This window comes from Zonotrichia leucophrys, chromosome 5 (assembly GCF_028769735.1).
Source record: "Zonotrichia leucophrys gambelii isolate GWCS_2022_RI chromosome 5, RI_Zleu_2.0, whole genome shotgun sequence".
Taxonomy (NCBI): Eukaryota; Metazoa; Chordata; class Aves; order Passeriformes; family Passerellidae; genus Zonotrichia; species Zonotrichia leucophrys.
This window is the reverse complement of record NC_088175.1, coordinates 38,054,840-38,079,047: the sequence shown is the minus strand read 5'-3', so window position 1 is coordinate 38,079,047 and position 24,208 is coordinate 38,054,840. Positions and strand designations below refer to the sequence as shown.

At 44.5% G+C, this 24,208-nt stretch overlaps 1 protein-coding gene across 3 annotated transcripts in view; it reads left to right on the top strand.

The window, feature by feature from the left end:
- PRR5L (proline rich 5 like) overlaps positions 1-16,999 on the top strand; it is a 41,259-nt gene extending 24,260 nt beyond the window's left edge. For all 3 annotated transcript variants that reach the window (XM_064714516.1, XM_064714517.1, XM_064714519.1), the window contains exons 5-9: positions 2,197-2,254; positions 5,199-5,290; positions 8,598-8,738; positions 10,419-10,545; positions 14,187-16,999. In XM_064714516.1, the coding sequence (XP_064570586.1) occupies positions 2,197-2,254; positions 5,199-5,290; positions 8,598-8,738; positions 10,419-10,545; positions 14,187-14,512 (744 nt within the window). In that variant the 3' untranslated portion in view covers positions 14,513-16,999. The remainder of the gene's footprint in view (positions 1-2,196; positions 2,255-5,198; positions 5,291-8,597; positions 8,739-10,418; positions 10,546-14,186) is intronic.
- Positions 17,000-24,208: the final 7,209 nt, after the last annotated feature.

Genomic DNA, 24,208 nt, shown 5'->3' with positions numbered 1-24,208 from the left:
AGTGAGATTATGCAATCTCTTTAGCACATGGAATTGCTATAATACATTCATAGGAGCATTATAAATTTGTTACCACAGAGTAATGATTAATAAATCTATTTTGCAATAGATACAGCTGTGCTGTTCATTAGCATGTACAAATGTGTTCTTTGGTTGCTGACATAGTTGCAAAAGAAAAAACAATCCTCCCCGAAAGCAAAAAAATATTAATAATATTAACTTTTAGGCAAAGTATCTGGAAAATTGTATCCAGAGTGGGAAACATACGTAAAGTGAAATCTAAGGTTCTACGGCAAATAGAGAAGGAATTCATATTTCTTGAGAGAAACATAAGAAAATAAACATCACATCCTCATATTTGTGTATATATATGCACACCTTTATATTACAAAGCAGTTTAAAATAATGCAGTATTAAAGACCAGCTCTAAATTTCCCCTGCAGTATATGAGAAGTATTTGCCTTCAGCTACAGGTTGAAAAATAAAAAAAAACCCTTTTTAATGAACTGAAAGCAGGATTAACATGCCATATCACTCCAACATCTATTGTTCAAGCAGAAAAATATTTCTAATGTTAGTGAGTTTCATTTTTTTCCCCTTATGGTTTTCTTCATTACAGATTTCTTTCTCCCTCCTTTTTTTCACACTGTTGGTTTTTCCTGGAAAGTTTTTTTTTGTTGTCCAGATCAGGATATGTGTAGCCATTTATTTCTGTTGAACAAATCTAAAACTTGAATGGACAGCCTGGCAAATGAGTATTTCCCTCCAAAGCCCATATTTCTGCTAGAGGATCTTCATAAAACTGTCACCTTCCACTCATTGCTAATGTTTGGAAATGTTGTGGGGTTTTTTCATTATGCGACCATATTTATCCAGCTCGTTAATTCCTGTTGTCATTGCCCAAGCGAAAAACATCTCCCAGCCTGAGAATGTCACAGAGGATTGTTTCCTCATTTTATACCCAGCTTTGTGCTAGCTTCTTGTTGAAGGGAGGATGCAGAGGTGTGCTGCTCTCTTGGCTTGGGGTGTTCCACAGATGCCTGTCTGCGTGTCAGGGTGAGCCAGGCTGGTGTGTGGTTCCAGAGGCAGGTTTGCAATGCAGAGCAGGAGCACCGGGCAGGATGCACTAAGGCAGCTCATCAGGAGGCTGTGGTGGTGTCCAGGCAGTGGCCACGGTAACAGCAGTGTGCACTGGGAATGACAGGGATGTGCCTTGCTCCTTGGCTGGTGGAAGGTTCCAAAGTGCAGCCTTGACCTGGTTCCCATTAAAACCAGAGACTGAACAGCGGGGGAGTCATCTCTGACTGTTGTGGGCTACCCTGATACTGAATCCTTTCTGAGAGGCAGAAGGCCTATGTTCTCTATCAGTGTGATCTCTGTACCTTTTTTTAGGATGCAGTAATAGTGTGTTATGTGGGATTGCAGTGCCTTTCTCTGGCATTCTCAAAGCTTTTCAGAATAACTGATTCACCTGGTGCTGTTGGGAGAACAAAAAGATAGGTGTTGTTTTTGCACCATTCTTACGTTTGGGAAAGTGGTAACAAAAAGCTAATCAGGTATTTGGATGTCCTGAACTGCAAACAGGCTTATTGTTATCTTGATCTGTCTGGTCCATGAGAGTTAAGTTTATCTAGAAAGACCAGGTCCTGCCAGTTCTTCTGCAGCTTGACACTGCAAATTGGATCATCACTGAGATGATCCAACTTCTCAATACAAAAAGAATGGCCTCATGGAAAGACAGTAGGTAGGAATAGAGAAATGGATGTTAGGGAGCTGAACCTGGCCTGCTGTGCACTTAGACAAGCAATGAGCAAGTGCAAAAGAAGAAGAGAGTGGGACATTTTCATAGCATTTGACTCTTTGATGCCTCCATCATGTAATTGAGTTATAGCTTATGTGGGTGCACCATTATGGTAAAAACTATTTTATTTTCTTGACTCCCACCCATTGACCTTTCCCATTTCTGGGAGATGTTTCAGCTGCTGTGTCTGTTGCATTCTCATGTCTAGCTGAACAAGAAGGGGTTAAGGAATGCCTAGCACTCACACTGAGACCAGTGCTGGAAGAAGTCACTGCAACATGACTAATCTTAAGATTAATGCATGCAGAGTGGGTAGTATCTGACAAAAGTGCATTCTTCCATGTTCATTATAAATAAATAAAAGGCAAATGCGTGTCTCTCTTTTCCCTTGGCAGAACCAGCTCCTTGCGAAAGGCTTGCTGTTCATGGAGGAGAAGGTCAAGTTGTGTGAAGGTAAGTATGGTAGGAAACCTGTTCTGGAAGGGAGTTGTGCTTTGATGTTTGGTCAGATGAGATGATTTGCATGTCTGGAAAGTAAACAGCCCTGTCTGGTGCTGTCCTGGGGTGTCACACAGCCCCTTGGGAGCCCTGTGAGGCTGAAGAGAGGGAGAACTGTTTGAATTGCCCCAGAGCCACAATGCTCTCACCAGCCATAACTGCACCACAAAAGCAGCAACCTGGCTCTCATGTGGTAGCTGAACCTGGGCTCATGGCAGTTCTGGTCTGGACATGGATCCTGTTGTGAAACTGCTTGGAGCTGCCTTCTGCCTTTCACTTCTCAATGTGATTTGCAACTTGATGTAAGCATAATTTTGGTTTCTCTGTCATGCCTTTGAGAGCTGAACTATCAAGCTTTGTGTAAATTTAAAGAAAAGAATAGTCTTTTGGGTGAGAATGAAATCCTTCAGGAAAGAAGTTGATCACACATGGAGCTGTGTTCAAACTACTGCTGCAGAGCCTGTGGGCCAAGGCAAGTGTGGTGTGGCCACTCAGTGCTGGACCTGTGGGGAGCTGCTCACATTCAGTAACTGTGTGCTCAAGCAAAGCCAGCACATCTTTATTCAAAACCAAGCTGCTGTTTGGTTTGACCCAGTTTTTTAGCCTGCAGGGAGGATCTCTTGTTAATCACCAGAGTGTTGTATGTGGGTCATTAAATGCCAATAGATGCTTATAATCTCACGTCATTGCTGGGCCTGGATTCCTCTGCACCAGTCTTCACCAAGTGACCTCACCCAGCTGGCAGGCTGTAGGATTTGGGCCCCAAAGGAGTTAAGGGGTTGCCAGCCTTCTGCTTGGGGTGTGCTTCCTCAACACTGACCCTGTGAGGGAGGAAAAAGGGCAGACTCCTGTATTTTCCAAGATGTGGAAAAAGGGCAGACTCCTGCATTTCCAAATGTGGGTACCTGCCCTGCCACTGCCAGCTCTTCAGAATGAGTGCTGCACAGCTTACCAGAGACTTTGGTTTCTGTACTCATATAAAACTATTCCAGGGTCTGCCTTAGCATTATGAAAATTGAGCTTGACTCTGTAATAAGCTGAGAGTTTCCCAAGAGTGTTTTGCAGGTGCTCTGGTAGTTTGGGTCAGATGAAGTTTCCCAGGCAGAGAGCAAAACACCTTCTATGCCTCATTTTTCTGTCCCTAGCTTGAAGTGACACTGGAGCCAGTTCACTGTGCAGGCTGGCATCACTGCAGGAGCTGACTCATGGGCACCTTTCTTTTATAATGTGTGGGCTTGTTGCAGGTCTTGTGGTCACTGCAATGAGGATTTCTTGTACATGCTTCTTAGTTCTGTCTTCCTGGAAAACTTACACTGCCCCTGCACCCAGACAGAGTGGCTGCAGGGCATGGCATGTTTCATCTGAGTCTATTTTTCAATCACACCCTCTTTAACGTGATTTTTCTTTATACAATCTGTCAGAATCTCTTTCAATGCCTGCAGGATTTATGATTTCTTGAAGAAACAAACCATTCCTGCTTCCCCTTCAGAAGGAGAAGTGATCTCTGACATTTCATTGTGTCTCCAGACAGCAAAGCATTGTAGTCCTGGGTAGGAGGCAGAGAAGGGAAAAATTTAAACATTCAATTAATCTGTTTCCTGTTGTCTTTTTCGCTTGCACTTGGCTGTTGTGGTAATGGGTGGCTGTTGGGGGGGTTTTGGGTCGTTTCTTGTCTGCCTGCAGTTCCAGATTTGAAGCCATAGTCATACCTGACACAGTGAGGCATCTCTGAAATTTTCTGTGGTTGCTAGTGGGCTGGCTCTCTGCTCAAAGGGAAATGTCTGCAGGATCTAGTCCTGCTGGCTCTCTGCTCTCTGGCTGTGTCCTAAGCAGCACAAGCTGGGCAAGCAGAGTGAAAGTCTGTGTGGAAGTCTGCAGATGAGGAAAGCACTTCAGTACAGAGTCATAAGGCTCCTTTGAGTTGTGATTTTACATGTATTCCAGTTCCTCATGCTGGGCCTTTAGTGACCTTGAGGATGAGCACTCAAACCTGTCATGAGTGACCATCTTCAATTACTGCTCCTTGAGTCTAGACTGCCTCTGAGGTCCTGAGAGGTATCCTGGAAAATTCTTTTCTCAGAAACTTGTGGTTTTAACCCTGAGTCTGTTTGCACCTGAGATTCCAGGGATTCCTCTTAAACTTGAAATAAACATTGCAAACCTTAAGCTAAAAAACTGAGAGGCTTTGGACCCATATGCTGAGGAGTGCCCAGCTCTGTAAGTCAAACCTATGAGCATAATTTGATCACAACTGTATTCCTATTATGGGAATCCCAAGATTGTCTGCCTTGGTTTTAAGTACCCAGTTACACTTGGGGATGTTAGAATTAGACATATAAGGGTTGGCCACAAGTGGATTTCATTTGGGAACCTTCACAAGTGCCTTATTTGTCATTAGTACCTTTGTCGGGATCCCTGACAGGTACCTGACTGCTGCTTGGTACTGAGTGGATGCTGGAGGGGGCTCAGCTCTTCCAAATGCTCTCCCTGACCTTGTTGCACGATGATGTTGGAGATCAGCTGATGTTGGCTGTGACCTGCTGTTTCTCAGATTCAGCTGGTTTTGTGTGGTCTCTCCTGGGCTAGTTGAGCATGTTAACTGTGAACTGTGCCATTGCACAATCCTGGGCTGTGGAGTTAAGGCCTCTGGTTCCAGAGGGGCTCCACTCTTTTGTTTGCATTGGTCTCATGTTTTGCACAGACAAATGATGTCATGTTTGCACAGACAGCCTTGTGTTTCTGTTGGTTAAGGGGAAGCTTAGCTGGGTGATGTCCAGTTTTGGGCAGAAACTGCAGAAATGAAGTCCCTTGCCTGAGGAATTAGGGAGTACTTGGAAAATCCAACTTGCTTTTAGTGTCCCTGTCACTAAAGCTCTTGCTCTGATCTCTGTTTTCATAGGTGAGGATCGCATTGACGTCCTGTCTGAAATCTGGGATCACTATTTTACAGAGACTCTTCCTACACTCCAGGCAATATTCTACCCAGTCCAGGTAATCCTAATTACAGTTCACTCAGGTGAAGCAAAGTGACTGCAATGCCTGCTAATGGCAGGTTATAACTTCTCTGCCAGCAGCACTGTTTGGCCAGTGGCTAAATGTACATCAAAACCTTTAAACTAAATCTTGGAGAAAGTAGAGTTTATCCAAGTATTAACTATAAGAAGGGCTGCTAAAATCTACTGGACAAGCACAATGTTTTGGGCTCGATTTATTCCCAATTGTCTACTCTCTGTGCTTAGCATAGCTTGCATGCTGAAACTGTTGGACTGTGCCTTGTCTAGACTGAAGCTCTGGGCTATTTGTATTTATCACTCCTTCTTTTTAAATAGCTGTGGCTGTTGGTGCAGATGACAGCACTGACAGCTTGTCTTAGAGGTATAAATCTGAAGACTAGCTCAGGAGAAAATGTGATTACCTCACCCTAATGACTTTTGAAGGGCTTATATCCCATTTGTGCCTTTGGGAAATCCTCAGTTAGGTTTTTGAAGCTTCAGTAAGGGGACATGTAAGTCTATGGGTAGAGGAAGAATGAACACTTTATGTAAAACCTTTTACACTGGGTATTTTGAAGGCTGAGTATCCCATCAGAAGTGTTGAACTGTACCATTTTTTAATGTAGTTTTACTCAGAGTTTCTATATGAGCAGTCTAATTACCTCCCCAGCCTATTTTGACTTTTCTGCCATCAGAGAAAAAGAAAAATGTACCTCATGTGGAGAATGATGTTCTTGGAAATGTTAGCCTCCTCCCCTTGACTTTTGCCTCTTCTGGAAGACATTATTTCCAGAGCCTTTTCAAATTATTTTTCACTTGTATTATTTGAAAGGCAGCAGGTAAAGCTCAAAGCTTGCCCTTTTCCTCTAATCCTATTAAAGCTGGCATTTCCTAAAAGAGAAAGGACTTCTACAAAGACAGACACTAACCTTTCTACTGTGTTTATTTTTGTTCTTTCCTTGCTCCAGATGCTTGAAGGTAGGTGTTTGACAGGTAAAACTGTGCAACTATAATACCCTCCCCTTCTCTCCTTTTGCAGCCGACTCTCAGTGAGGGAGTGACCTGTTTAGGCAGGGGTTTGTCGGCACTGCAGCTACCTGTGTACTGTGAAAACTGTGAGCTGACTGTGTCATATCCACTGATGCTAATAATTCTGTCACTTAACAGAAAAATCTACTGCCCTGCTATTAAATGTCTGTGATGAAAAGTTGGACAGAAGTTACAACACTGGGTAAAGCTTTTGGAATTAACTTAATGGTGAAAGGATGACTATGGGGTGTTGAGATTCTTTGAAAGCATAATTGTTTAGCTGTATTTGTCTTGTCGCAATATCTGAGTCACTCAAAATATATCAGCAACGCTGTAAAGTTTGGGAAGTATTGCCACTTTCTGAATGAGGAACTGAAAGGTAAACAGGCAGGATATTTAAAGCTTTGTAGGCACCTAAGTACTACACTGTATGTATGGATGGGTTAAGCTGCCTAAATACATCCAAGAATTTAACTCAGAGTGAGCTGCTCTAGGCTACCACAGAGAGAATTGCTGGTGCAGCAAGAAATAGAAGTTGCTCTTATGCCAGGCCAGTGTCCTAATAACAAGATTGGGCTTTTCCTAGAAAAAGGGAACTGTATGTAACCACTTACGTGGTGTGTCACAACATGTGAGGAGAGCTCATCCAGCGAGTGCCTTCCATCACGCTGCAGTTCTTTGTACACTGCTCTGGTAGATGGGAAAGGCAATTTGTTCTTGATTCCCTATCCTTTCCTACAAGTACCAGCAGGATATTTTAGTTGTGCTCTTCTGTGATCCCAGCAATTACCCATTCAAAATGAAACTGAGTCAGCCACAAGTGTGAGTGTATGTTACCAAAGGTAGTAACTCGCACCAGCCTCGTGTGGCTGCTATCTCAGCTAAGTTTAACCCCAAGGCTCATAGCTCTTGCAGAAATATGACCTTTAAGCAGCCAAGCTGGTTAAATTGCTGTACAGAGGGAAACTATGTAAACAGGTCACTCACTGGCTTTCGTAGAGTTGCAGCTGTTGATGTGACTATTGGTGTGGAAAAAAGAATAGCAAATCTTGTTTTGCTTGGCACAGAAACATATTTGCATTTTGAAATGGGGTATGAAGTTAATGGGACTAAACTGCATAATATAAATAAAAAGTTTGCAGCTGCGAGATATAGTTTCAAGATAGGTACTGGTCTTTCCTGCACGTTTTTCCCTACACAGTGATGGTTTAAAACAGCAAACTGCTTTTTTTATGGCCAAGATCCCCTCCATACTATTGGTTTTAATTCATATTTACATATTGATAATGCTGTTAATTATGACCTGCAACCTGTTATGAATTAATGATTACCTGCTGTTAATTTCTTCTAGCTAAATATTTGCTATGTTATGAGTGCTAGATATTTGCTATGTTATGAGTGTGTTATGGAGATCATAAAATGATTGCAAGCAGACCATGGGGCAGAGATTAACATACTGAGAAGAACAAAGCAAACTTTTCGGGCTGGAAAGTGCTAGGCAGAGCTGGGAGAAAAATTTCTGCTGCTGAGTTGCACTGGGGCAAGAGAAAGTCATGCAGATATTAAACATAGCAGAGGGAAGGTGGTAATACCAGAATGCCAAATGGAGTTAGACTGTGTTTAAAAATGTTGAGAAATATTATATCATCTGTTATGCCTGCTCACTTGTGTTGTTGATGTAAAATAGGAATGCCTTGCAGAGGATATTAAAGCTGTTGCTTTTTAAAATTATGTTTGGTTCAAGCAGTCTTGCTAGCTTTGCTCCAGCCTAAATCCTAAAATCTGTAATGGAATTATTTGCAGATTTTTGTCATATCAGCAAGTGCAGATGTTGAGGAAAAAGAGGGTACAGTATAGGTCAGAGGTAGGTTTAGTTAAGAAATATTCTGAAACAACATCATTCCCTACAAAACCTTCTGTGCTTTTTCTCCAAGTGTCAGAAGCACAAGCTACATCCAGCCTGGGGTTTTTTGTGAACAAAGTGGATGGCAAGTGGGTTTATGAATACATACATAGTCATTTGGTGAACTACAGGCCCATTTCTGGCTTCACTCCAAGCCTAATGGTGCCACAGATGAGACGGTGCCCACTTCAGAATTTGTGAGACTGAGAGGGAAGAAATTAAAGAGTATCATGAATCCTCAATATGAATGACTGGGGGTGTTCTGCCACGGCAGCAGTGGGCAGAATAAACCCTCCTGTCTGTGTGCCCGTGTGCTGGTATGATGCTCACACATCCCTTTATCTACGCTTGGATTTTGCCTCTGTTTTTTTAGGGTCAGGAGTTGACTATCCGTCAGATTGCTCTTCTTGGCTTCAGAGACTTGGTCTTGCTAAAAGTAAAGTTGGAAGAAATCCTCCCCCTGGTCCAGACAAAGGTTCCAGCTTCCATTGTCCAGATGCTGTTAATTCTGCAGGTGGGGAACCTCTGCTCTTCTTCATCTGACTCACTTGGGTATCTTGACCTCGTTGAAATCATACAAACACTGGAGGAAAAGTGGGGAGAGTAGAGGGTGTGATGAAGGTGGTGTGATGTGTGCTTATTTGGGAGTGGTCAGTGTTAAAATGAGAGCTGAATTTGGATTTGGATGCCCTGAGCTTTCCTGGGAACAGGTAAAGATGTTGCCTTGAAAGAGCTGGGTTTTGTTGTGGTTGTTTTTTTTTTTTTTTTTTTTTTTGGATACCTCTCCTCCCCATCTAGGAACAGTGTCAGTACTCCCTTTTTCACACAAATTTTCATCTTCTAGTTTGTCTGAATGCCTCTTTGTGCCCTAATTTTCATAATTTCTCAGCTTTGCAAGGACAGGGCAAGTCTCCATCACAGCAGATAATGGAATTTGAATGGACTGTGGCTCTTGTTGCTTGACACCAGCACTGTGGCTGGCTGGGATGCTGAGTAGTGCCCATTAGAGGAGAAATACCTTTTGGCAGCAGGCAAAATGAGAGGCCATCTTTCAAAGGCCTCTCCCAAGAGCCTCTCCCAAGAGATCTAGAGCGTCTGTGGTAACTATCCTCTTTTTCCAGGTCTCAACAGAATACTTTCCAAGCTTGTCAAATACAGCCAGTTTTGGTTTTTTCTCATATCGCCCAGCCTGACAGTTCTGAAAAATGCCATCTTACATGTTAGAGTTGACAGAATCATAGAATAGTTTGGGTTGGAGGGGATCATACAGTTCCAGCCTCCCTGCCATGGGCAGGGACACCTTCCACTAGACCAGGCTGTTCAGAGTTCCATCCAGCCTTCCTCTGAGCCATGTGCAGGACCTTTCATTTGACCTTGTTGATTATCAGGAGGTTTGCACAGGCCCATATCTTGAGCATTTCAAAATCTCTCTTGATGGCATCCCTTCCCTCCAACATACCACACACCCTGGTGACTTTTATTTCTTCTCTAACATAATGGGTGTCTGAGAATTAAACTTTATGAAGCACAAACAAAATTGCAAAGTGGCTAAGCTGGTAGTTCTGTATGAACTCACTGTTCTGAAGTTCCAGTGACCCAGACTGGAACAGCAGGTGATACTAAAGTGCTACCTCAATTTCTCTGAATGTTTTTAATACAAGACTCTTGAGAGCAAAGAGATTCTCAAAGCAACGCATTTGAGGAAAAAAGCTTATTGAGGCTTTGCAGGAAGTTAAGTGTGAAAGGTTTCTGAAATTGCTGTTAAATTGGTTGGTGTTATCTACCACCTTCACAGCTGTAAGCTGAACCACAGAGGGTGTTTTGCCTGCAGTCCTGCCTGGAAAGAGCAGTGCTTTGCCCAGGGTGTGTTAAGGCTTTTCTACCAAGAGGTGTTTTCTGGTAGAACCACCCTGGCATGATGTCACTGCTGCAGTGCACTGTGCACATCCTCAGTGTGAGCACACTTTGTACCTTCCTGTCACTTGCTCAGAAAAAAGATCTGTCTGTTCAATGGCCATAGGGCGTGGCTGAAACATCAACAAGGAGATTGACCTGAAAGGCACCCAAACCTCCATCAGCTCCAAAAGCTTTACTCACGCAGTTGGGATATTCCAGCACACAGAGAATTGACAGACCCCAGGCTTTATTCCAAAATCTTTTAAAGGTAATTTGACCTTTTGTGTTTGATTTTCAGAGTGTCCATGAGCCTACTGGCCCCACTGAGGGCTATCTGCAGCTGGAAGAACTGGTCAAGCAGGTGGTATCACCATTCTTAGGTTTGTGTGAGGATCACAGCTCGTCTGGTAGCACCTGCTTGCTTGGTAAGACATGCACATTGTACTGGAGCTATTATTAGGGTGCGCAGGTTGGGTAACGGGGGGCATTGGTGCTGGAAAAGGAAACAGTGCATGACTCCATGACAGACAGAAAACAAAGGCTAAAACACCCTTGAAAAGGCCCTGATTAATGTTTCTGGATACAAGTTTGTGTGACAGACTTTTTCTTGTCCATGACCTAATGAGCTATTAGTGCCCTATCACTGCACACAGACCCCCACAATGTCTCCCCTCTCTCTGGACATGGACTGGATTTGAAAACCCCTTTGTCCATGCTTGGTGTACTGCTTTCACCACAGTGAGAGACCTGGTCCTTTGCTGCCTGCCTGCTAGCCTGCTTCAGCTGCTGAATCAATCAGCTTTTGCAAACCGCTGAACTGTTGCATATTAATTCTGAGGGATGACAGGGATTTTGCATAAAGTCTTCCTTCCATCTGAGGATTCTGTTTAAAAGAAAACCCCAAATTAAAATTCTGTGTTTAAAGTGTGGATAAACATATCCAGGTGAGAGAATGGGCACCTCACTTAAGGAAGAGTATGATCATTCTGGGAACCTTCTTCACATGATGCAGGAGCTCTGCTCACACATGTGGCTAGCCAGAAGAGCTTGGCCAGCTAATGGGCATAGTGTTACTGATTTGATGGTCAAGAAATTTAAATAGAGCAAGTGAAGAAAGCTCTAGTCTCCCTCTGTTTTTGCTACCTTTAGCCTTTGATTTGATGCAAAATTGTAGCAAGCTGGAGACCCACAAGGTGCCTTGTAGTACACTTAGCAGCATATGGGCAGAGATGGTCTTGTGGTAGGAGAACTTAATTGGAACTCGGACAGTCTGTGCCTGTAATAAACCTATGGCATTGCTTTAGGAAAACTGTGGCTCAAGAGTTTTGTTCTTGTGGTTGCTGGGCAATCAGATATCTTCTGTGCAAGTGAGCATGGTTGTGCAGTTCAGCATGGATTAGCAGATCTGTTCTTAGGGCTCAATCAGACCAAAATCCCTTGTAAAAGTTGGACTTTGACAGATTTGATTGCTTTGCTGATTAGGGACAAGCACATGCTGCTGCGATGGTTTGAAAGGCAGCTGCCTGACCTGTGCTGAAGTTTCTAGCCATTCTGGATTTCTGCCAGCTCAACAAAGCATTTGTGCCATTAAAAAAAAAAAAAAAAAAAGAAAACCTACACAAGCTGGCCTTGTAAAGATTATATGCCTTAAAATAATTAAACTTACTTTGACTTTTAGCTGTCATTTATTTGTGTATATTTCCAAGGTGGCCTTTTACTCTTGCTCCACCCTTTGGTGATCATGAGGAAAGAAGGAATTTCTTTTTGCAGTACAAGATAGGGACTGCAAAACTGCACTTTTCTACAAATAATCTTGGTACTTTCACAGTGCTGCTGTGGAAGAGGCTTCTCTTCCTTATCTTTCATTTGTAATCAGACTTCTTTCTCTTCCCTCTCCCTCTTTCAGTCATCATTTTACTTTCTCAGAACCAGTTTCTTCTCTCACTGGGCAGCCTGTAATGGTGGTGAACCCCAGTAGGTTCCCCACAGTAGCTTTTGGGAGGGGCTGTTGGGCTTTGGGTGTGCTTGCATTGTACACAGCTGCTCTGGAGGCCAGACTGCCCTCTGGACTGGAGCTTCAGGGTAAATGAGTGTTGGGAAATGTGACTGAAGGTGTCTGCTCCCAGCTGGGACTGTACATAACGCTTCAGCCTGCAAGGCTGCTGTCTCTTAAGCTGATTTAAAGCAGAGAGGTGTGAAAGGGACAGGACCCCTCACAGAGGGGAGTTGTAGATGGCAGCATTTCCATCTGGTCTGTTAGCTTTTTGCCTTTTGCCTGTGTGAATTAGCCATAACCTGCATGGTTAGGATGCAATATCCCAAAGACATCCAGCTGGCCAAGAAAGAGAGTTTGTATTGGGGATAGGAAAGAAGGTAAAACAGCCACACATCACTGCTGACCTGAGGTTGCTTGCAAAAAAGTCCCAGAAAAACTCCTCCCAGTTTATATTCCTGGTCATAAGGCACCAAAATAAAAATAACATTTCTAGTTAAGCTATGCAGAGCAACTCCCTTAAGAGACTTTCTTTTGTGGCCAAGAAAGTAAAGGGGGAAAAGTAAAGCAATAAATGCATTGCTTTACTTTTAGAGTTTAGACTAATTTCACCTAATTTTTTTCTCAAAAGAGTCATATCCTAATGCCCTTTAATACTACAGCTTGCTGTGGCTTGGGCTGCAGATGAAACCTAGAGAATGTATTTGCTGTAACCAGCCTCAGAAATGATTTTTGCATACTCATAAGTGTAAATGAACCATTTTGAATTGATGGCAGACCAATTGATTACTGGCAGTAACAGGGTGAAGGCTGCTCACCTGTTCCTCCCTGCAACAAATAGTTTGTTTTCTGCTTTTCTTCCTGATACAAGCTTCCAAAACTCTTATAACATTCAGTGATGAGTGCTTTGCTTTGCGTTTTGTTACTCTTATACTTCTGCAGTCTTGGTTGGAAGCCTTTTATATGGTTTAAAGGCTTCTGACTATGAAATGAGACCCTGCACTTCAGTGAAGTTAGTGAGAAACAGAGGGACACATAGGGAATGGCTCCATCAGCTGCTGCAGGGATAGACCCACAGGAGGTGTTCAAAACCACCTGGAACATTGCAGGAGGTGGAAGCCAGCAGGGGAGCAGTAGCAGTGTCTGATTCAACCTGCTGGGGTGGGATTACAGTGAGCCAGGGCAAAACTCTGACCCTTGCCTTCCTTCAGGCTTGCAGTGTCAGAATTGTCATGTGCTTCATGGTACTGCTCTGCAGACTGCACCTTGGGGCTGTGCTTTAGACCTGGCAATTTTCCTCCTTGACATTTTGCTGAGCAGACTGTGCAGCCCACACCCAGGCATTCCGTGCCACTGCCTCTCCTCCTCAGCACAAATCCTGCCTTTCCCTTGTGCCCCTCTTCCCAGGCTGCTGTGGACTGTTCCTGTGCACTCTTAGGTGTTTTCTGTGTCCAGCCTCCAAAACAGATGTGATGCAAAGTGGATGAAATGTCCTTTTTCTGGCATGATCTTTAAAAAATATGTCGGGATAATGCCAACAGAATAGCCTGTTCCTAGGCAGACGTAGAGACAGTGCAATGTAAGCATCAGGAATTTCACATTGACAACAGCTAATGGTACTTCCTGAGAGAAATTCTTCAGAGACAGGGATGGCAATTCAAATCCACGCTGAATGTTTTTTTGGAGACTTGTGCCACTTTAGTGTCACTTATTTTAATGAACCTGCATGTGAGATTCACTACCTACTTGGTTTTCACCCCTTGATAAAAGAGAAGACTCTGAGGATGCTAAAGAGAGTCCCTTGGCTACACTGGTGACATTTTGGCTCACTTCTCTCACAGGCAGCAGCCCCTGCAGCAGGATGGGAGGTCTCTCCTCTCTGGGTAGAGGCAGATTTCCTTTCCCAGCACCTAGCAGTATGAACTAGTGAGCTCCTGACTGCTTTCCAGTAGTAATGAAGCGGGGGCTCTCTGTAGCTGCACACTGAATTCTCTCTGTTCCCGAGGCCAGCCCAGCAGTGTGGGCAGTTCTCTGTGTGCTGTTGACCATTCCTGCTGCCTCTTTCCCTTACAGAGAGAAGGTACTCCAGATCCTGCCCTAAGGCCCTGACCCCGCTGACGGAGCAGGAGGGCGAGGCCTACCTGGAGAAGTGTGGGAGCATCCGTCGGCACACGGTGGCCAACGCTCACTCGGACCTCCAGCTGCTGGCCATGGCCTCCATGATGCACACGGGGATGGTGGTGGAGGAGCAGGACACTCCTGACAAGTGCCTGCTGCTGCAGCCCAGCTGCTTTGGGCCCCGGCAGTGCTCCAGCGAGCCCAGCATCGCCGACGGCCCCGAGGCAGCCGCAGCCGGCAGGCAGGACCCTGCCGAGCTCAACTGCACCTCTGTCTGCTAGGAGGAGGCTGCCTGAGGGGTGGAGAACTGTGTGCACCAAGCTGGACAAAGGGGTGTGTCATCCCTGCTGGGGAAAGAGGAGAAAAATAGGAATTGTGCTCATGTCATTGAAATGGGCCTGAGGGTTCATATGGCTGAGAATGGTATCTAGACAGGTTCTTTTGCCAGCCTGGGATCGTTGCTGGTGGAGGTAACAGGCTGCTCCCAAGTGACCACTGAGGGCTGCAGAGGTTTTGCTGTTGTACAGCACAGTCTGCCTTCTGTAAGGTTTCTCTATTAGTATTAACTTCTTGGTGACACCTTTCCTTGTTTTTGTTTGGTATGATACAAATTGAGTTCTTTCTGCTTTTCTCCCTCTTTCCCAATTGTGCTTCTTCTTTGTTCTTTGTCCCTGCAGTGGAGGCCTCTGTGCTCAGTGTTCTCTTTGCTTCTGGTGCTTCATGGTGAAGGCTGAGCACTTAATTTCTCTTTTAAAGTTGAACTCAGGGTTGAAGCCATTTGCATCCTGCAGAAAGATCTGCTGATGTGACTTGTGAGAGAAGATCCTTCATTTTGCTTCCCATGGGCATGGATGAAAAGTCCAAATCAGAATTGATCAGACTTGCTTTTTTCCCCAGGCCTGAAGAGAACCGAGTATATGTGGAATTGAGCTGAGTACTTCATATATAGTTTATTTGGTTCCAGTCATATCCTGGGGCTTCTGGTATAAATTGGGTGCAAAGGATGGCTGGGGTGTGTAAATTGGGTGCAAAATACACTGAACATCCTGGCATTTGGAATCAATTTGCTCTCAAAATTTCAGTGGTGATAGGGCTATGATGAAGGAGAAAATCAAATGGGTAGGAGATGTAAAGGTGCTTCTCAGCACTGGGCCGTTGTGACTGCAGATCAGGAGGTGATGATCAGTATTTCATCCTGAGCCTACCCTGGTACTTTTAGCACTTGTGGATTTCATGAGACCGAGGATAATCAGTGGGTGTGGAAAGGAGTCCTGGCTCAGTGCATTCATGAAGTGCTCCTGACCTCCAGTGGTATCTGACTCAGTGCAGTATTGCTTTTAAGATAAAGTGAGGGCTTTTTGCTGTCTTTGGTTTTGTTTTTGTTGTGAAGATTAACTGGAGTGGGTCCAGTTTTTAGGTGTCTGTGTCAGGCACTGCAACCTGAAGTGTCTGCTTTGTAGCATCACTTGGTACCCCAGTGCTGCTTCTGTGGGGACAGAGCCAATCTGTTTCAGCTGTCCCTGGGATGCTCTGCTGATGTCTTGCTAAGCAGATTTGCAAGTGTTATCATAGGCTTAGAGGTGAACTGCAGTGCTGCCTTAAATGTCAAATCCCATTGAAAATATGGACACAACACAACCACCACTTGAATCTACTCCAAGTGGTACTTGGTAAATAAGTGTGTCTTGACAAGGAAACAGAAGGTTAGGATGAGCCTTTGGGATGGTTTTTTTGCATGCTATGACATTAACTGCAGAATTTTCCATGCTTCTGTTAGGCATTAAACAACATCTGCCCCACTGGCTGCACTGGATCACAGCTCTGACCTGCCAGGATTTGGCATTAGTAGCACATGCAGCAAAAGGAGAGCTGGTTATTATATGGCAGCAAAGCATCAGAAACACCAGCTATGAGCACAAGCCAGGCTGCCTTGGTAAATGAGGGTGCTGCTTTGTCTGCTGTGCTTTGCAATGTGGAGAGAGGTACTTGGAAGAGCCTCCTTTTCCTCCTGTCACCAGAGCTCTTGGCCTTTGGGGAAAGGCCCAGTGGATGGATCAGCAGCTGTGCTTTCCATGCCAGGAGAAGAGGTTCAGTGGTGCTGGCTGCCTCCTCTTCCTCAGAGCACCCACATCCAGCAGAGGCCAGGGAGATGTGCCTTTAAGCAGCATTCCCTTCAGGTGGATTGTAGGATAAATTGCTTTCTTGTTCATAAATTGGCCTGACCAGGCCAGCTTACTGCCATGTGCCCCAGGGCAGCCATGGATTGTGGTGGCAGCCACACCATGCAGGTTTCCCTTGGCACAGTCCCTCCAGCGTGGGGCAGATGATGGTGTCCTGCTCACAGTTAATTTCTTCAGCCCTTGCTGTGACTGAGTCTTCTCTTAGTCACACCGAGCTGTGTGGGGAAGTGGTCAGGTCACCCTGCAGCATTTCAGTTCACTCTCATGAATGCTTTTCTTCTTTCTGTTTCTCCTGTGGCCTAGTTGCCTTCTGTAAATACCCAAACCATTTCGATCAGAGGGCAGCACCCTCTTTTATGGTGAAAACTAGAACAATGTATTTATTTCCTGACATATTCTTGGATCATCTCTAGGGCTAATAGGAATTAGTCCTGGTTTTAACTTGAATTTCTTTTGTTTTACATGTATGTATGATTTTAATTATTTTGGTTTTGTATCTGTTACTTTGCAAAAATTTGCACCAAGCCCTCTGAATCATGCACTTGTCCCATTGTTTTGTTTTTATGGAGAATTAAAGCTGGTGGCTTTACTTTGTGAACTGAAGTAAACACAACCTGTTCTGTAAACCACACTGAGTGTATGGTCACGACCACCACATTTACAGCCACATGAGGTTGCACAAGCCTCTGCAAGTGCTCTTCTTTTCCAGGCTGGGTGAACCTGAAGGTGGCTGGAAAGCTGTGCCATGCTGAGGCTGGCCTGGAAGGGCCCTGGGAGCAGCTCTGAGGAGCAATGCTGAGCAGTGCTGAGGAAGCTTCCAGTCCTTTGGAAGCAAAGACCCTGTCCCCTTGCCAGAGCTGCAGCATGAGAAACGCTTGCATTTTGGATACAGGGTTCTGATTTGGGTTTGCACTGTGGTTGCTGACCGTGCCACATGGCTGTGACAGGGCCACAGGGTGGGTCTTTTCTACCCTTGTGGTCACCAATCTGAGAACACCTCCTGGAGGAGCTGTCAGAACGGGAAGAAGGAATTTCTCTCACCATCTCCTGAAGTCTGTTACCTTCTCCTTCAATAATGACCTAGACTGAGCCAGCCACTTCTCATCACACTGAATCGGTCTTCCCTTTTTACTCTGTATCCTTCTTAAGGTAAGTGATTTATTCTGTGTCCATGTAATTCTGTCATAAACTTATTGATGGGACTATTCTTAGTACCACTGGCCTTTTTCCTGATATTCCCCATAGCCAAGCACATGTTTTTATTGCCAGGAAGCAGAGCTGCTTCTGGTCCTAGCCAAGTGGACAGCAACTTGGTTTATTTTTAAATTTTTTTATCAATCAGAGAACTTGGAGTATATCTTGCACTGATGGGAGTTCACTGCAGGGTGAACACTGCAGGGTTTGGGTTGCTTTTTCTTTTTAGGTCCAGGTTCACCTGGAAGGCCTTTTGGCACTTGCCACTGAGTCAGCAGATGGAAAATATTTGGCTTCTTAGCAGCAACCTGTGTCCTCCAGAGGAGAAACTGCAGGTCTAGTAAGAGACAAATTGTGGTATTTATGGTGTGCTTAGTTATGCAAACTCCTTAATTTTGCTGCAGTCTCAGAGTAGAAAACCTTCCTAACTGGATTCCCTGTTCCTTCCCAGCCTGGCTCCTTCCCCATGGCAGAGCAGGACTCCTGGGCCTGGCAGAGTGCAGCTCCCTCACCCTGAAGGAAGGTTGTGTGTTAGACAAAGCCACCCAATGGGTGTCTGAGCTCCTGAAAGAGGCCAGGCTGGCTGGCATCCCTGGCTGCCCCTTCCCGCTTGGGACAGGTCTGCACAGAGCCAGCACCACTTCCCACTCAGGAAAGCAGGTGAGAAAGCAAGACCCACCCTGGCACAGATTCCCCACAGTGCCCAGGGAGTTTCCCAGGGGTACTGAGCTGGAAATTCAGCCCACAGTCAACATTCTCTGTAGGAAAGTCACTGCAAATTTTCCTGTTAATTACAAGTGTGAAGGGCAGGGTATTTGGTATTTCCCTGAGCAAAGATAAGGTAATTAGTCATCCTATTCATATTTCAAATATGGAAGGTGGATCTGGCAGGACAAAAATAGGTTAATTGGGATATTCTTGCTTGCCCACATGTTTGGAGAGGGCTTTCTCTTCCCCCTGCTATCCCAACAGCTCCAGGTAAGGGCCCTTCTTCAGGTCTTGTGAAAGCTGTCCTAAGTCCACAAGGAGTGGCAGCTCAGATGTTTGAGTAGTTTGGGTGCATTTCTCCAAACCAAGTGATGAAAAGAAGTGACAACTGCAGTGCAGAAGTAAGTGAACTGAAAACTGTCATTATTTATCAACAGTTGCTTGCTGTGCATGGCCAGCACCCTCTTGGGGCCACAAATATGGGCTGGTGTGTAGGAGACTCACCTGTATGGGAGAGAGCAGTAAAAAAGAGTTATATGCAGGTAAAGGAAATAGCTGGTTAGAATAATTTTCACCTGAATAATTGGTATAACAGAAGGTAGAGGCTTGATTGTAGTTTGATCACCAGACTTTGCAATGAGCAAAAGGAAAGCAAACTCCTTAAACAAAAAGATAATGGCTTGAAGGGTCCTACCTACCCTGAACTCCTGCCATAGCACAAAGCAGATTTTCAGTAGCTGTGAATTGCAAGAGTATTCAGGGAGTTGCTGTTTGAAGTATCTCTCATTTGGCTTCAAAGCTAATTCCTGCTTATGCCAAGAGCTAGTTGATAATTCTTGTGGCATAATTATTATAGACTGTGCAGTTAACAACCTCTGTTACATTGGAAAATAGATTGGAGTCAGAGAATCATTTTTCTGACCTTGAAATTTATGAAGACAGCTGCATTGGCTCACACACAGGACTTTTCTGTGGTTGTTGAGTTGTTTTTGTTTGTTGGGGGTTTTTTAAACTTTTTTAAAACCTTTTTTTTTTCTTTAACCTGAAAGAGTGAATTCTGTTAGAATTGCTTGGGCTTCTCAGAGACAGACCAGTTACAAGACACTCAGTCTTCAAGACAGTACTGCAACAGGACTACCTAGAAAGTGACAGAATTTATTTATATTAAATATCAGTAAGAAACCACAGACTGTGCCACAAATCAGCTGCCCTGCAGGTCTCTGAAACTGATTTACACCCATCACTGGTAAGCCAGCCCTCTTTTTCACTGGGGATTTTTAATCTTCTTCACACGAAAGGCGTATTGACTAACATATCAATGGCTGTTAGAGTAGAAACTTGTTCACTCTTGTTCCCCGTGTATCTGTCTCATGGCTTCACTATGACAAGTGCTAAACCTGTCTTTCTTCAGGCACATCTCAGGCTGATGGATTGTGTATTTGCTGTGTGGTTGGATATAAGAGATGAGAGGGTGGGAGAAGCTGTTCTGCAGGAGAGAACTGACAGTATGTGTGAAAAGCACTTCTTAAGTGGTGTGTATGCACCACATCTACAAAAAACTCTCTTCTAATTTTTTTTGTGGGAATGGGAGGAGAGTTCTGATGTGAATTTGGAACTTTGAATCTCAGAGATTCAGAACCACTGTCCATCAGAAGTTAGAGTGAATGCAGAGGATTTCTTGTGATTTTCCCCCATCCTGTTGCTTTTTTCAGAAGACAGCAGTGGATGGTGATTACGTGCTGAGCATGGCTGTGTTTGGTAGTGCAGATGGAGCTCCTCTGAGTTCCTCCATTCAGCCCGTCACTGAATGTCATCAGTCTCTTCTGGCTTTTAAATGTTCAACACCTCTCTTCCCTGGAAGCCCTGCAGCAGCTGGAGAGATGCTGCCTGCTGGACCCACAGTCCTGCTTAAATGCAGTGGCTCATCCTCAGTAGCTCTGTGTTAAGGAACCTCTCCTGTCCCACCATCCAGGAGCTGCTCTGGCAGTCACACTCCCACCCCCTGAGCTGTGGGAAACCCAGAGCTGAGCTGGTAAGGAGCCCTTTTCTCTGACTGTGAGTGTGAGGTGTGCATCAAGCCAAGAGGGGCACCCATGGGATTACTGGAGCCACCCACTGTGAAGGGGCTTTGTTCCCAGCAGGGACAGTCTGGAGTGGTGGCAGTGTGACTGCCAGAGTGACTCCTGAATGGTGAGACAGGAAAGTTTCCTTAACAACTTCAGGGAAAAGCAGTTGCCACCGTCTAGCTATTCTCCTGTCTAAGAGTGTCCTGTAGTTGCTAAAAAAGTCCTGCTCTTTGAAATGAAAGTAAATGCTGCAGTAAATGAGACCTGAGAGCATTTGTCATGAGCCTCTTCTAGCTTATTGAAATGCATGAGCTGCTGTGAACAAGGCACCCCTGCTTGTCAGGCAAACAAACAAGAAAGCTCATTTTCAAAAGCTTATTTCTTTGGGTTTATCCAGTGCTTAATCTAATCCACTGTTTGTCTGCATCAACATAGCTGTCCTCCTTTGCCTGGGGTTTACAGTGTGGAGAGAAAATTGTTCAAGATCTGGACCTCTCTCCTCTTTTCTTTTTTTCCTCATTAACTGTGGTGGTGAGCTGATTGACTCACAGAGCTGGTGATGCCTTCAGAGGGCAGCAGCAGCCTCTCTCCACTCCTCCTCTGGCTTGGCAGTGCTTACAAAGACTCAGCTCTCTATGAAATAGTGAGGGTCCGTTCAGAAGCAGACACTGCTGTTTGTAGGGTTTGTGGAGAGACCAGTGGAGCAGGACTAGGCCTTTGAGGGAGTGACACTGCAGATGTGCTCTTCCTACATTGCTTGTTTGGGATTGTCCTTATTGGGGAAGCCTCCAATGGGCTTTGGAGGGTCTTAGAGGAAAGCAAATTCGTCCCTGTCTCTTACCCTCCAAGCCTGCCCTCCCTTCCCCAGGCTCTGCCTCTGTCCCTGCTGTGCGCACTGCGTGCTCTGGAGCCTCTGGCTCAGGTTGTACCTGGTGTTACTGCAGAAAATGTGGGTTTGGGAGGAGGAGGAGAGCAGAACTCATGAACCAAGCCCTAAAAATCTTTTTTGCAGTGAGGAGTCCAAAACTGAACATAGGATTAGAGATGTGGCTCAAAGGAACTATGAGTAAGTACAATTCCATGGGAGGAAGGCTTACCCACCCTTTTACCCTCTCTCATGCTGGTAAGGACATGTGATGGTGTTGGATGCACAGTCCTGGCTCAAAAACCTGAGGACAGTTGGACTGGACTTGTGCAATTTTTGTTAGAATTTATTTTTCTTATCTTTGTATAGATACATTATGTATTATACATGATCTATTTATAATATACATTTGTATATGTTTAATACAGTACATCAATATAATACTACATTTAATAATTTAAAACATGTCTCTTTATGTATATAATTTTTATTTTTGTGCTGAGTTTGTTATCTTTATAATTTTATTTATCTGAGACTATTACAACTGGACTGAGAATACACAGGAACCAGAAATAGGCAGAGGTTAAAGAATGGCTCCTTTGCATTCACATCTTGGCTTCCACTGCTGTTTGAAAGCAGCCAAGAAACCAAGAAATCCACTGTGGCTGTTCATTGCTGTCCTGGGTGTTTGGTGGTCTGACCTCCCTTTTCCCAACAGTACTGACTTACCTTTCAGGATAATTATATTCCAGGACAATTTTATTTCTGTCTATATAAAGTCTAAGTACCTTCCATTCTCAGAAGATCCAAAAGCACACACTGAGATGAATTTAAAATATTCAGTCCCTGCCTTTTATCTAGAGGAATGAGTACAGGCCCATGCCCATGTTAAGGACTTTTGCATGAAGAAACTCAAGCTCAGGGAGTTGTTTCTAGAAGGTGAATCACACTGGAGGCACTTGCTTAGGCAAGTCTAAACTCCACACTGTGAAGTTTATCACATCTGGGTGTGATACTGAAACTAGGAACACTTGTATGTGTCACTTTTCCCTGGCAGTACCTTCGCTCCTTAACACTGTTAGCAAAGGCCAAGGTCATACCTGGCTGAAACTATTTCTTTATTAAAGGCAGCAACAGAAACAAAATTAAATCTTGGAGAGAAGCAAGTCCATGAAGGCAGGAATACCAGAATGGAAACACAGGTGCTAACTCAAGCATACTATTGTAGGATTTAACTCCTGGACTTCACACCTTCACCTGACACTTGCTGTGCGAGCACGCAGAGAGAGAGGAGCAGCTGCTGCTGAAGGGGAAATCAGCAAGTTACTAATACTGGTCTGTAGCACGAGTCAGGACTCTGCACATCAGGTGAGACAAGGAAAGGTTTGTGTTGTTGCCTTCCCCTCCCCCCCAGTGTGTCAAATATCAGCTGAGTTTCATGGAAATCGGGTTCTATCTGAGAGGACTAAGAAACTGAAACCTCACATTTTTGGACAGTTTATCACAGGGCTAGAACGATATCGGTCCTGCTTCTAATCAGCTAAGAGAATAGAGGCGTTTTTTTCAAAATTGTCAGTACCAAACTGGTAAAACACTGCTCTGTTTATGCCTTGTTCCCTTCACTGCTGAGTGGGATAAGTCTCTGGACAAAAGCCATGGCCTATGAATCCATTCTGCTCCAGGCCCACGCCTGTCAAGTCTGGCCAAGTCAAGTCAAACCTGGTACCTCAGTGAGAAACTCTCAGCTGGAATCTCCAGGACCAGGGGTAGACCAGAGCTTTTCCCCTGCTTCATCAGCAGGTGACTGGCTGCAATAACCACCCCCTGGTGTGGCAGAGCAGCCAGCTCCTGGAGGCAACAAAGGAGCAGTGTGAAATCACTGAACTCAGGAACACTCTGGCTGCATGGCCTCAGAGATCACTCAGAGCACAAACCAAAAGGAAAAGAAGGCTCATTAGTTGAGGCTGGGACTGTAGCTAATAAAGAAATTATTTTCCTATTGCACAATCTCCTCCTTGCACACAGTTTCCTATTCCATGGAAGAGGAAAACCCCCAGCCAAAATGCAGCTTTCAGAGCTGTGAAATGCAAGTGGTTGTTTCAGTGGAGCAAACGTTCAAAGAACATTATCACCAGAAGAGCAGTCAGGAAAGCAGGGCCACAGCATTTGAGCAGAAAGATTATTTTCACTATGCTGTAGCTCAGTCTTTATTTGCTCTGCATTCAGCATGCACTAGCAAGGTAAATTTTTTTACAGTTTTTTGGTTTTTTTTTTGTTTTTTTTTTTGTTTTTTTTTTTTTGAAATAGAAAAAATTGCAGTCTTTTGAAAGTGTTGAGAAGTGGTGACAACAGGTCCACTTGGGATAATACCTGGGTGAGGAAGGACTCAAGATATGACCACATTTCAGAATCTTTCTGCTTTTGTGCAGACAAGAAGAAATGAAAAAAAAGAAAGGACAGGAGAAACAAGGACAGCTCTGGCTGGGGGTTGGCTTTTTTAATGCTGTTGCAAACTGGAAAGGACTACAGAACTAGTGTGAGCTCTTCCCCCATTCTGAGCCCTGACAAGCTTGAAATAACTTAAGCACGTATCTGCCTGTGTGCTCAGAGACTTATATTTATCAAGGTGGTTAGATTTAATTGTAATAACTTAAAACCAGTAAAGGAAGAAGACCTGAAGGCCACAGCTCCTTACATTTGGTACTTCAAGGTCACTAAGACTGTCAGGTCCTGTGAAGGTGGTGATGGCACAAGGGTTGACTCAGTCCAGCTGGTGAAACTCTCCCTTCCAGATGGAGTGGGCAAAGTCTCAGTGGTGGTAAATGATGAGGGTGAGACCAGTGCCAGGGGAATGTTTCCTTTGGTTAAGTTTTTGTGCTAGCATAAAAATTTCCTATTTCAGTGGTATGAGGTTTTGGTTTTTGGTTTTTTTAATCCCAGATGAGTAATAGGCAGAATTCATCA